The sequence below is a fragment of the Dermacentor andersoni genome, chromosome 2 (assembly GCF_023375885.2).
Source record: "Dermacentor andersoni chromosome 2, qqDerAnde1_hic_scaffold, whole genome shotgun sequence".
NCBI lineage: Eukaryota > Metazoa > Arthropoda > Arachnida > Ixodida > Ixodidae > Dermacentor > Dermacentor andersoni.
The window spans coordinates 177,789,497-177,803,482 of record NC_092815.1 but is presented as its reverse complement, the minus strand read 5'-3'; the positions used below and the strand labels follow the sequence as shown (position 1 = coordinate 177,803,482).

Sequence of the window (13,986 nt, the reverse complement as noted above, 5' to 3'; positions counted from 1 at the left end):
CTGTGCACTATCAGCCGCGGTGGCGGAGTGGAAGCAAAATCGTGGTTGGCTTCGCTTCGTACCGCCGATGTGAAGATATCGTCGACACGGCATGAAACCGGGCATCTTTCGTCGCTGACTTAATTTCTTCTCTCAAATTTGCTTTTTCCGATGGCCCGATACTTCGGCAAATATTGCGGCACCTGCCACGTAAGAAAAATTCATCGGCGACTGTACCCATTCGCGTAAAATGTCTAATTTCAATATAAAAATTTCGATATAACGAAGCAAATCGCAGATTTTACCGACTTCGTTATATCGAGGTATGGCCACGGCGGCCGCATTTCGATGGGGGCGAAATGCGAAAACACCCGTGTACTTATATTTAGGTGCACGTTAAAGATCCCCTGGTGGTCGTAATTTCCGGAGTCCTCCACTACGGCGTGCCTCATAATCAGAAAGTGGTTTTAGCACGTAAAACACCATAATTTATATCGAGGTTTAACTGTACTTGTTAATTTTAATGTCCTCCTGTTAATAGTATTGGGAAAGGGCACAATACGTAACTATAAAAGAACACAAGTTCTGTGGTGAGAAAGCTACTGAATGTTAAGCTAAAGGGCATCCCATTCAGCATGCAAAATTTCAGATTAATATGTGCAGTAGTTTTCACAACAGACAGCTAAAACCAAGGTGGCCCTTTTAGTCTGCCACCCCTCCTTAAAAGGGTCCCTCACCAGGGGCGGCTTGCACGAACAGTTAATAACGAAAATAATAACGAGTTTAGGAACGCATTTTTGTGAGGACTAGGCGTTGTCTACGGAACATTTAAGAACGCATTCTTAAATTCGTTATTATTTTCGTTATTAAGTGTTCGTGCAAGCCGCCCCAGGTCTCGCCATTTTGAGCTGACAAGCGCAGAGCATACATTGCGCGATAACGATCGTGTCTGCAAAGTATTACATCGCAGAAAGATCTGAAATTTTCAAAACCGAACGACGTTTTCCTTTCTCCTCGCGGCCGTTGCACTCCAAGCCGGAGGACGACGTACACGTGTTAGTGCGCCTACGTACATGTTCGCACATACTGCGACGTCGCTCATGGTGACACGCGACTTCGAGAATTATTCAAGACATCTGTTATTTGTGTAATACGTTGTTTGAATAGACGAATTAAAACTTAGAGAAATAATAAAACACACAAACCGAATCTCTGCGCAGCAAGAGAGATGTACTTTTGTTTCGTTTGCTTGTTCCCACGTCGTACAGTTGCGCGCGCAGACACCGAAACTGTCATTTTCTACCGTGTTCCAGGGCGGTATCATGCTCTGTGATCCGCCTGTGTCTGCCTCAGTATTCGTGTAGCACAGACTTATACCGCTAGTCAGGTGTCCTCGTGTACAGCGCGCAAAATCGCGAGCTGCGCGAAACGAGACAATCGCAACAGCTCGCACGCGACACCCTCAGTGTAAGTGCACCACGCCGCAAAAAAAAAAAAAAAAGCGAGGTGAAAAAAAAATAATAAAGGCGGGGCTCGTGACGTATGCGTAACGCGATCCTCGAGCTCCGGTATGGGAGAACGCAGGGAAGGAACTTCGCTTGCGGAGGCCAGAGGGGGCAAGTGGAGAGAGCGTCTATGTTTGCGGTGAAGCTTGCCTCCTGAAATCATGGGTTCACGACACTGAAATATTTATATCCCGGCTATTAATGAGCCGATTTGAAAAATTTTTGCGGCAGAATGCTCCCTAGAGGACACGTAAGAACTTTCAGCGTATAACCAAAATTTGCTATGAGGTCTGGTAATGGGCCCTTTAAGGAAGACAAACAACAAAAGGCGTGGTGCTTGGTTGCAATGCTGATAAGTCAACAATATATATAAGGATGAAACCTTACGAATGCCCAAATGACATCCAGGCATTCCTTTACTGCAGAAGCAGTTTATGCCTAGGTCGAATATAGGTAACCCACATACTTCCGCTACCAGAAACAGAAGCTGCATCATCAATCGTTATGGCCACACCAAACCTGCCTGCTTCAGGCTAACTGGGTAGCCATTTCTGATCCACTTACCCCCCTCACAGGAAGTTAATGGTGTTGCAGACTTTTGCTACCCCTCATCCCACTTTTTGGTGGCAAAGTTCAGCGGCTTTCTTGAGACCGGCTCTTGATCGATTGCGATGATACTGTACAATGGTTTAGCTGATGGTAACCCATAGGCTACTCGCCTTGTCATTATTCTTGTCATGGCCTTAACACTTGGTTCATGTCACAAGATTAGGTGCAGGTCTAGAGCCTAGAAGTTAGCAACCTACCCACTCTGGGTAGGTTGCTTGTGTCCTGTAGCGCTTGTGTCCTGTCCCTTATACTTTGTGGTTGCATGCGTTTGCGCTGTAAACAGTTTTCATGTCACTCTGGGAGATTGGCCAAAAGCCAAGTCGTTTAATGGGAAGTTTATTTTGCATATGCAAAGTGCCACGCCAAGATTTCATTCTTTTCTAACCTTTTTGATTTCTTCTGTAAGGCCAATGGCATGCATACCCTCAGATTGCATGCACAAAATCTAAAGCTCCCCACATTAAAAAAAAAATATTGTAAGCAAATTCAAACAAGATTTCTGAATAGGTAGATCAGAATGAAGAGACAGATCATAGATAACAATTTCATGAAAACGAAATATTAAATAAAAGCAAAAATACAACCAACCAAATCAATACAGAGGAAAGCAATGCAAACCTTAAGGCCTGATTTTTACCCATTTGATTGATAGCCTAAGCTTCGTATTCTAGAACATTTCTCCTCTCAACACTCCAGCATGACTCAAGTACATAAACGATAGAACCACCTCTCGACAGAAGTGATGACTACACTTCATTGACATTCCACAGCAATTCTTGAGAAGCATAGCGTCTTCTTCAGTCGAGGGGTAATCAACTCGGTGAAGTGGAGGAAAAGATTCAAGTCAAGGATTGTTTGCGAATGCGGCGGTGAATCTCATTAACCAACAAGAAAATCCTGAATGGCATCGCAAACTTTCCTGACCCTGTGCCCAAGAGTGGAGGCCCCGAAGAGTAGTAAACTAGGAACGTTCAAATCTAATCAAAGAAAACTGAAAGATGTTTCTACCGTTGTTTTTTTTGGTTTTTTTTTGAGAATTGAAAAATGCTTCACAAGCAATGAAAAAAAAATGGTCTGTTGTCACCTCTTCCCCACAAAACCAACAGTTGTGAGGATGCCAGACCAGCTCTCTGTAATTGGCGTGGCGGCTTCAGGGAGCACACGCTCTTCTTCATTAGTGCAGTGCGTGGCTAGTGCTCACTCCCTGAAACGATTGAAACACTCATTAACACACACAAATGCAGAGATGTGTCGAATACTTAATTTTGCAGACGCATAGCGCAATATATTTGGATACAAAGACATGGGTCTCTCAATTTATATGCTATACACAGGTGCATTTTTGGCCCTTTCGTACGTATATGCTTACGGAAACTCTCATCTTGAAACGATTGAAACGCTCAATTACCATCATAAATGTGTGTCAGAATGCTTCTACACATCTTTCTCCACTCCTAAACTTGGGAGTCACCCTTCGCTTGTCGATTGACCCAGACGGTGCGGGAGCTAGAGAAACCTTACAGCTTACGATTCAATTTCCAATCCGCAGGGAGGCATCTGGCTTAGCTGTATTTTACAACACACAGATCAGTCTCGAGAAACCACTGCATCAACGAAAGCGCTCATTGGAATAAATTGGGCAACAGTGCCAGAGAAAGCTTCAAGCAGATAGCCTTTGGAACAAACAAGAAACTCCGCGACCGTGCAAGCCATGCAGAGTGGGTCTACACATCGCCAACCACATGCTAGTTGCATACCTATTTGTGGTTACTTCTGATGTTTCTGCAGTGCTCAAGCATGAGGCTCAGCTTCTGCTATGGTAACCTACTTTAGTGAAAAAATAAATTAGACCTAACTTTATTTTTCTGTAAGACTATTGCACTCTGCTATGTAGCCGTGTTTGCGCTTTGCAACGACAGTGCCAAGAATGATTGCTGGTTCTTGTATGATTGTGGTGGTAGAGTCATAGTATTGTAGTACAGGTGGAGGCATAATGAATTTACTTTGAATGCAGCGTCGCACGCAAGAGATCACAAAGACAGACCATTGGCATCATTTAACAGTCCTGTCAGAGGCTACATAATTGAGGCAAAATTGTGAACAAAGCATCTGAATTAAGAACAGAGGCTGATGAAGCGCAGATTTCTCTGGGTGGCTTTGGCTTGGGGAACTCGGTGACAGCACGAAGTTTCGATGGGTCAGGAAGGAGTCTGTCTTTAGATACAACTTTGCCAAGAATCACAGGCTTCTGCGTCATGAAGTGGCATTTTTTCAAGTTTAGTTGCAGGCCAGTCAGCACAAGTGAACCAAGCATATGGACAGTCTGCCCAGCACAGCCTCGTCTGAGAGGTCATGTGCTGGGCCAACTTTCGCAGGCACGGGGGAGAGAAAAAAGCGAAGAGGACGGTTTCACGGAGCGTTGACTTGCGAAAGCTCGCAGCACACTGTCCTGCTCCCTTCTAGTGGTTCCGTTCTTTGTGCAACGCACTGACTTCATTTCATTTGCCACCCCACAGCAGCTAGACGGTGACTGAAATAGTGATAAGGACAGTTTACATAATGCAGGAAGGGGCTTTTGAAAAAATATGAGAGGAAATCAATATCAACGCATCTTTTTCATTTTTGTTTATACGTGTACTGTGAATCCCTTTTGTTTTTCTCAATGCCATCCTGCAGGTCCTACAATATAGTCATTGTGACAGGTCTGCTAGTAACAGTATTAGAGCTTTATTAAAATCTTGTTGAGGGCTAGTTGTTTCATCTTTCGAACTGTGCTCAAACTACAGGGCTGCGACAAGGACACACAGAGACAAATATCACAGAACAGGCGCTTGTTCTGTGGTACTACGTATGTTCCTCTGCGTGTCCTTGTTTCAGTCGCGCTGTTTGAGCATAGTTCTAAAGCATTAGTGCCTCTCGGTTTTTACTTTTTTTTTTCTTAACATCAACAGCTTATTTAAGCAGTGCAGTCTTAAGTCATAAAGTAAGATGAAAGCTACAAGAGATTCCAGAGTGAAGGGGTCTTGATTAACTAAGAGCACCTCTGAGATGAAACTGAATTGAAATCTTGCAGCATGAGCATTATTGCACTTCACATTTACTGGAACACAGTTGTTTTGATTGGGAATCGAACCTATAACGTTGCGCTTGGTGACAGAATGCCACAGATACTGTGAGCATTGTATTCGACATCAAACTACCAGGACAGCTTTCACTGTATGGAGACAGAGACGTGTGATCTCAACTCTCTTCTTTTAATGCAAACAAGCAGCAATTTTTTTTCTTTGCAACTTCCTATACTAGTATTATACTGTATTCTTTCGGCCTGGCTGCAGTGCTACTTGACAGCTGCATCTCACAGAAAAAAAAAAAAAAAGAAGAAGAAGAAAATCCTACGCGCCATTCCCCGCAGCAGCGGCAGAACTTCGCCTGTACATATGTATAGTGCAGTGAGGAAAAAGGCAGATAGAAGTGACGGCTGCAGCACCCGCAGCGTCCAGGCATCTGTGAAACAAGCCTAGGGGAACAACGGCACCACAGAGTTGTGGCCAACAGCGTCCTGGAGCGCGGCCAGACGCAGATGCGGTGGGTGAGGCCGAGGGGAAGGAGGGCCAGGGGTGCATCACAGGTTGTCCTTATGCCACACCCAGCGTCTTGAGGTGTGGTCAAAGGCATGTGTTGTCCATTGCTGCTGCAACAGCTGGTACCGCTCCACGCTCAAGTAGAGTGGCTTCCCTCGCCTGCGTGCATGTGCGGCACACCAAAAACATTTTGAATCAACATTTCGATTCAAATCAGGCTCTTTTAAATGGGAGGGAAAAGATAAGAGACATGACAAGGGCAGCATGGTCCAAACAGTTGAATTTGGAGACTTCAAGTACGGTTGAACTTAGACATAACCAAGCGGGCTACGTGAGACACCCGGTGCGTCCTTATGTGCCCTGACCACTGCAATGTCACAAGAGCCTAAAGCTAGGCCATGTCAGCGCTGTCTGCACAGGCCAGATGGCATGCCTCCACTGTGCCAGCAGAGTAAAAGAAATGAAATGCTTGATTGCGATGGACCAAGGACTGTCCAAGGATTGTCCAAGGATTGTCCTAAACAGAAAAATGAGATAAACATACTGAAGCAAATGAGCAAGACACGTACATCCCACAAAGAGGCGGCAGTGTCAGCGCAACACCAGAGAAGACGATCTCGTTGTCAACGTGGACAAGCTGTAGGTCCGAACGAGAGCTCCCTGGCTCCATTCGCAGGTTCAGCAGAAGTTAGTTGATCAACATCGATAGATCTCTCCGAACCATTGCTTCAAGCGAGCCCTGAAAGCCCGGAATCTAATGTATGGCCACACTTGCTGCTGTGCACATGGGCCTTAGACTGTCAGCGCGAGCAAGGACAGCGCACTGAAAAATCACCATGGTATTCTGCCATCAAAGCCATGCTGCGACAAATAATCAACGCCCTGCAGCTGCTACTGTCTGGTTTAAATACGCCAGTTGCGCTAACAGCAGCAAAAATTGTGAGAGCTATAGACAGTCTTCTAGCTACGCTGCCGTAACTTCTACCTTTGCCCGTAAAGATGATGGGTGTGCTGTAAAGTGCACACGTATGCGTTGCACAGAACCAGTATGCTGTGGAGCCCTCATCAACATCATATTCACCATACCACCACCCTCCTTCCTCTTCACATTATCTGTCATTCCCCGAACCCCTTTCCAAGCATGGAGTAGCAGGCTGGAGGCACTTCACTCAGGCCGACCTCTCCACCTTACTGCAATTAAAAATGATCTCTCTAGACATAACCAAGCCATCAAGCCATACTTGCAGTAAAAAGTTTGTTAAATCACACACTTGTGAGGTCAACATTTCTATATCTCAACAGCGAAAATTCCTTCACAGGATTCTGAAGCATTACCAGCACCTACTGCTGGGGGCCACCACCCTATGGCACCATGCATGCATGTAATGGTAACGAAGAATGCCGCAAGTGGAAGAAGAGGCAGAGAAGGGCAAGCAAAAGGATAGAGTAGTAGTGGGTCAGGGAAATAGTTAAGATTTTGGAACGGCTGAGATTTGGGTGCGTCATGTACCGCTTGGAGCCCATTCAAGGCGCTGGACTCCCGTTACAATATGTGTATATAATGTATGTGTATCAAATGTACAATGTGATTTGTACATGTGTGATGACGTATGCTATTGTACCAGGCTCTGATGCTAATGCGTTTGTTTACAATGGTGTATTAGGTAACAATTGCGAGATCACGGTGATTTCGCATGTGATAATCATTCCCTTTAATGACGCCACTGATACAACACACATTCCTTTCATCATTGCCACATTATTTTCATGGTAAGCTCATCGTTACTGACCCAAAAGGTCACCTGAACCTTTTTGGAGCATATCTGTGAAATCATGGGAATGAATGGGGAGCACCAATGTGGTTTCCATATAGGCAGAACAAATGGCAATGCAGCGCATGCCATTATCTGCTGGGCAGCTGTCATTTTTTGCTGCTTACTTGCAACATTCACATGCAAAAGGATGCGTGAAAATGATAAGGTCATAGTAGGGCAGTGTTCTTATTTCTGCTTGTCACAGAGGCTCCAGGTACATGCATGTGCCAGGCGTGGAAATGGTTAACTCAAAATTGTGGAACAAGACTGTTTCACTAAACCTTAAAAAAAGGATCTGGCATTACCATATTTATACGATTGTAAGTCGACTCCTTTTTTTAAATTTGAAAGTCTGAAGTTGGGGTGTCGACTTACAATCGAAACCAAAACATGGCCCCGCCAATAAAAGCGATACCAACGAGAGCTACAACGTAGTTACAATTTTATGTTTGCTCCATGGCCCTACCTGTATCTTTTCGCTATCCCACGTGTTTGTTCGCTTTTCGGAAGGGTTTTTCAACATTTTTGAGAGTCTTACAGTGCATGCAACACTCATGGAGCGGGGGGGTGTCGATAATTGATGGAAACACCGCTGTTCCCATTTGCGGCGGCACCCTCAGAACGGCGGCGCTTGCGGGGAGTATCGGTAGCTCATGGAAGAGCAGACACCGCTCGCGGGTTTCTCTTTCTCTGTTTAACGGCATTGGTATCGGTTTGACCAACTTTTTGACGTGTTCCACTTGACTGCCGGCTTACTGCTATGCTTCCCCAGTCGTCATGAGTGCTGCAGGCCCACTAATCGTTCGGCACTCGTTCACAGCAGCGTTCAAGAGGGCTGCCATCCTTTACGCTGAACAAATCACTGCGCAGCGGGCCGCAATTTCGATGTTTCTAAACGGGTGGTGTGAGAGTGGCGACTGCAGCGAAGCGAAATTTTCACTCTACGGCAAGTGAGAAATTTCCCACGTGCCGAAGTCTGGACGCTTTCCGCAGCTGTAGGCTAAGCTTGCGGCGTACGTCGCTGAAATGCGTGATCGGTCCCTGCCATTGAAGTGTGACGTGGTCATGAAACAAGCCCGGACCTTCGCCTTAATTTTAAGGTTCTGCTCCGCCGTGAGTACAATGAGTGGCTGGCGGCAGAAGACTGCGAAATTACGCCAACCGGACCTGTCAAAAGAGCCTCCCTGACGGCTGCGTGTGGTTGGGTGCATTTGGCATGGGCTGCTGTCCTGCAAGACGTCCTGGTGCGGTCGTTTGCCAAATTTGAAATTTCGCTGGACCACGACACGCTGTGGGACCGCAGCAACGATGACGATGGCTGCACTAGTGAAGACGAGTAGTCCAGTGACCATGTCAGCTACTAATAAATTTTCGTTATCGAATGCGCCCTCGGGTATGCTCTTTTCTTTTTTTCTTTTTTTTCGGTCAAGCGTATGGGGGGGGGTCGACTTACATTCGAGTCGACTTACAATCGTGTAAATACGGTAGATGGGAGCATGATAAAGAAACTAAGAAAGTTCGTTATAGCGTGGATTTTGCTAAATCACACATGTTGTATTGAGGCTTAGCTGCAGTGGCATATTGTACACCTAGTTATGACCAACGACAAAACAATATGTTTACAAAATTTGTAACTCGTTCTACACTACACGTATAAACTGCATGTATACACACATACAGCTGCAAATGCTGGCTAAACTTATGTCAAAGCACTACACAAGGGCACGGCAAGGCGCCATTAGCACTGAACACGTCACCTGCTGCAAAGCCGGGCGAATGTGCACCCATGGTCTACATTCATGTGTTTTCTTTAACAGTGAACAACACTGTACACTGCTCTTCCTTTTTACAAGCAATTCGAACTGCAAAACAAAAAAATGCAACCTCCTGCAGCTGCAATGTTCTCCACAATGAAGTCATTTTTCCTGTCGCAAAGACTGACATTGTGGAGTTTCTAGAAGGATAACTTCACTGTCTAGGTTGTTTTGCACTCACTTGAGGTCTCTGTCCTCTTCACCAAAGCTGTCGAGGTAGACGGAGCCCCAGAGGCAGGCCCGCTTGCCTCGTATCACAATCACTGTTGACGAGTTCACCGCCAAGTAGATGGCCGTGCCCGCGCCGCAGTTAATGGAGTGCTGTACAGCGCAGGAAACAGAATACGCAGACAAATAAGCTATTTAACTTGCACTCAAGGCCACACAGAGAACAAGAAAAACACAAGAAACTATGCTGTAGTACAAAGTGCCCATGGTAATGCCAAATGGCCACAATGAACATAGTGACGCTGCTTCTAGGGCCTTGACATGCAATCTGCGTACTGTTAAACTTTAAGAACAAACTAAATGTTTTAGGCACTGTATGTAGAGCCCTGTTAATAGGTGACAGGGAAAAATGCATGCCCATACATTTTTACTGATGATAATGCTGCCTAACTCCAGTACCAGTAATGCGAACAGCACAATACATCTTACAACCTTCCATTACGATTCTATGAAGAGCCTAGTAGTATAAGAAGCACATCAGCCTGCCCAGGCAAAGAAAAGTGTGAGTTTGAAATATTTGAAGGTCATTTTTTTTTTTTTTTTTGGTGGTGATATATTCAGCACACTAAAAGAACCGACTATAGTACTGGCTTGGACCAAATAATGGTAATAGCAGCTGTCTTTGTGAGCTTTGTGCATCCATTCATTTGGTGCTGTGATCTCAGAGTAGTAAGATTACTTAAGACCAATGTTTCTTCCCTCTCAGTGTCTCATGTACTTGAGAAAACCTGACTACCATATATGTCACTGACAACATTATTGCTGCAATGTAGGCTTTCTTCCTTTTGTAAAATGTTCCTAACTACAAAGAAAAATCAAAACAACAATTTTACAATAAGCAGTAATTCTGTATTAAATAAAATCTTTTACTGCCATACAAAATATATTTCAAGACAAGTTTTGAGAGCCAGAATTGCTGCCCACTGGTACATTTGCTGGTGATGGGCAAATAGTCATGACATTGAACACTTCTAATAGCTTATTTGATTCCATTTACATTTTGCTACTACTACTTGATGTACTCAGGCCTAATGAGCATTCTAAATTTACAAACGATGTTGTCAGAAGCTTCTGGACAACAGAAAATCACTGACATGCACTTTTTGATGACAGAACAATAAATGCATGACACATGTATGACACATTGTCTGCATTCGGCTGCCTATAATTTGCAAACGCATATGTAGAGCACCATGGCACATTTGAGGTTTAATTATCCATTTTTTTCAAACAACAAATCTACAAGGAACGAAATATTTATAGGTAGAAAAAAGATAACCGGTTTTGAACAAGTAAGAAGTTCACAGCTAGTTAGTGAACAAGCCTTAGTTCTCCCAAGCCAGGGTTCTCCCAGAAGTGGTCTGCCTACAATACTCAATAAGGCGACCTTACATCATCATCATCATCATCATCATCATCATCATCGTCGTCGTCGTCGTCGTCGTCGTCGTCGTCGTCGTCATATTTTATGTCCACTGCAGGACGAAGGTCTCTCCCCGCGATCTCCAATCACCCCTGTCCTGCGCCAACTGATTCCAACTAGCACCCGCAAATTTCCTAATTTCGTAACACCACCTCGTCTTCTGTCATTCTCTACTGCGCTTCCCTTCCTCTAGGTACCCATTCTGTCACCCTAATGGTCCAACGATTATCTACTCTACGCATTACATGACGTGCTCAGCGCCATCTTTTTCTCTTCATGTCAATTAGAATGTCGTCCTATACCCGATTGCTCTCTGATACAAACCGCTCTCTTTCCGTTTCTTAAAGTTATAACTCGCATTCCTCGTTCCATCACTCTTTGCGCAGTCCTATACTTGTTCTCAAGCTTCTTTGTCAGTCACCGAGTCTGCCAATATGTCAGCACACGTAAAATGCACTGATTGTATACCTTCCTTTTCAATGATAACGGTAAGCATCCAGTCAGGAGCTCACAATGTCCGCCGTATGCAATCCAACCAATTTTTATTCTTCTGTGAATTTCCTTCTCATGGTCATGGTTCCCTGCGATTAGTTGACCTAGGTAAATGTACTCTTTCACAGACTCTAGAGGCTGACTGGCGATCCTGAATTCTTGTTCCCTTGCCCGGTTACTCATTATCTTTGTCTTCTGCATATTAATCTTCAGCCCCACTCTCACGCTCTCTCTGTTAAGGTCCTCAATCATTTGCTGTAACTCGTCTGCAGTGTTGCTGAATAGAACAATGTCATCGGCAAACCGAAGGTTGCTAAGGTATTCGCCGCCGATCCTTACTCCTAAACCTTCCCAGTTTAATAGTTTGAATATTTCTTCCAAGCACGCAGTGAATAGCATTGCAGAGATTGTGTCTCCTTGTCTGACTCCTTTCTTTATATGTATCGTCCTACTTTTCTTGTGTAAAATTAAAGTGGCTGTGGAATCACTGTAGATATTTTCCAAGGTATTTAGGTAAGCGGTCTGTACTCCTTGAGTATACAATGCCTCTATGAGTGCTGGTATTTCTACTGAATCAAATGCTTTTTTGTAATCCATGAAAGCCATATAGAGAGGCTCATTGTACTCTGTGGATTTCTCGATAGCCTGATTAATGAGATGGATGTGATCCATTGTAGAGAATCCCTTCCTGAAGCCCGCCTGTTCCCCTGGTTGACTAAAGTCCAGTGTTGCTCTTACCTTATTGGAGATTATTTTGGTAAATATTTTATATAATACTGGGAGTAAGCTAATAGGCCTATAATTTTTCAATGGACCTTACAGAGGGCCCACTAACCAGATGCGTCTTGAACAGTTTGCACAGCGCGTTTGTTGTTGCATGCAATCTAAATACTTCTTCAGATTATGAGGGAACCTTTTTTGCACTTTCCAGAATTTGCCAGGAGTTATCCTAATGTTTTCCAGTTTTCCAGATCATGTGGGATTCTGCGAAAACCATCTAAGGACAACAGCTATAGCCATTACATCTCATTCACGCCCAAGTGTCAAGAGCCTCATCTTTTTTTTTTTTTTTTGAGAAACAATAAAACAAGGCTGACAAGCCCGATGCACACAAGCCTCACTGCCGGAGAACAGGCAAGGGCAACAGAGGGCAGCACGAGTCAACTCACGTGCACAGCCTCGAAGTGCGCCTGCTGGCGACAGCAGCTCTCACGCAGACAGACCAGTGTGCCGCACACGAGGCACACAGACGGATCCTTGGGCACGCTGTGACAGTTGCTGCATGCCCGGCTGTGGTAGTACTGGAAGAGCTCATCATAGCGGCCCGGCAGAGACAGGAGCCGGGGCTGGGCCCAGTTCCACCTCACTGACATCAGGCCCTGTTGCAAGACGAGGAACGCTTGGAGCATTCTAGCACACTTAACAACTAGGGATACTGAAATTGCTGGCTGCTTTCACACTCCTTATAAGGCAGGTTTGGCCAGCATACCCAACCTAGAACGGAAACGATAACAAACGTCCTCAAGAACAAACAAAGAATCTGTCGCGGTTGCCTAATGGCTAGGGGGTTGTGTTGCTGAGTTCAAAATTGCAGGTTTCATCCCAGCTCCACCGGCAGCATTCCAAAATGGGCGAAATACAAGAATGCTCATGTACGGAACACTGGGTGCACATTAAAGAACCCTAGGTAGCAAAATTTAATTTCTAGCCCCCCCACTCAGGTCGTGGTTTTCAGGTCATGGTTTTGGCACGTAAAACACAAGAATTCATTTTAATTTGAACAAATGGGGAAACAGTCTTGTTTCTTCTCTGTCTACTCCATCTAACGTTATACTTGCCAAGCCTGTCAACATGCACTACCTATCCCAGCAAAATACTCGGTCAATGTTACACCTAGATCCCCCGCAAGAACAGGACCCCCTTTGCCTGTTGCCTACCACACACATTTGTATAACCCCATAAGTTTTACTGCTACGATGACTACATGACCATGATGCTTTGTTTTCATCACAATATGTGTTGATCGGCGATGAGCGTGGACAACGAAGTTCCACCTATTATCTCCGATGGGGATTTTCTCAGCAACCGTGTCGTCTCTCGATGCAGAATGAATACAAGCGATATGATGGTCAGAGATATATACATTGCAATGATAACAAAGAACGCCACAAGTGAAAGAAGAGAAAGAGAAGGGCAAGCAGAAGGATAGAGTATGATGAAGCAACATCTACTGGGCCCGAAATAAATCGGTGGTGCACGCAGGCACCAGTTGGGTGGTTCCCTAGTTTTGGGACCCATATGTTTCCAGCAGCTCCTGGCCCCTGTCGGTCAGTGCGAGCTGAATTGGTAAGGCGGGGCTGGATAACAAGGTCTCCCATCGCTCAAGGGGTTGGGGATTGGGGGTTTTGGTGGGAAGGGGAGGAGGGGGGGTCTTGGGTTCTGTGCACTCTGCCAAGACGTGCGGCAGGGTGCCCTTTTCTCTTCTGCAAAAAGGACAGAGCATATCGTATTCCGCAGGGTACATGCGGTTCATCAATACGG

General features: G+C 45.1%; 1 protein-coding gene across 3 annotated transcripts in view; it reads right to left on the bottom strand.

Annotated features, from left to right (window-relative positions):
* Positions 1-5,333: 5,333 nt before the first annotated feature.
* Positions 5,334-13,986, bottom strand: part of Ubr3 (Ubr3 ubiquitin ligase) — a 177,469-nt gene continuing 168,816 nt past the window's right edge. For all 3 annotated transcript variants that reach the window (XM_055076000.2, XM_050187188.3, XM_055076002.2), the window contains 3 exons: positions 12,615-12,824; positions 9,484-9,623; positions 5,334-5,833 (listed from right to left, as the gene is read on the bottom strand). In XM_055076000.2, coding sequence (XP_054931975.2) covers positions 5,716-5,833; positions 9,484-9,623; positions 12,615-12,824 — 468 coding nt within the window. In that variant the 3' untranslated portion in view covers positions 5,334-5,715. The remainder of the gene's footprint in view (positions 5,834-9,483; positions 9,624-12,614; positions 12,825-13,986) is intronic.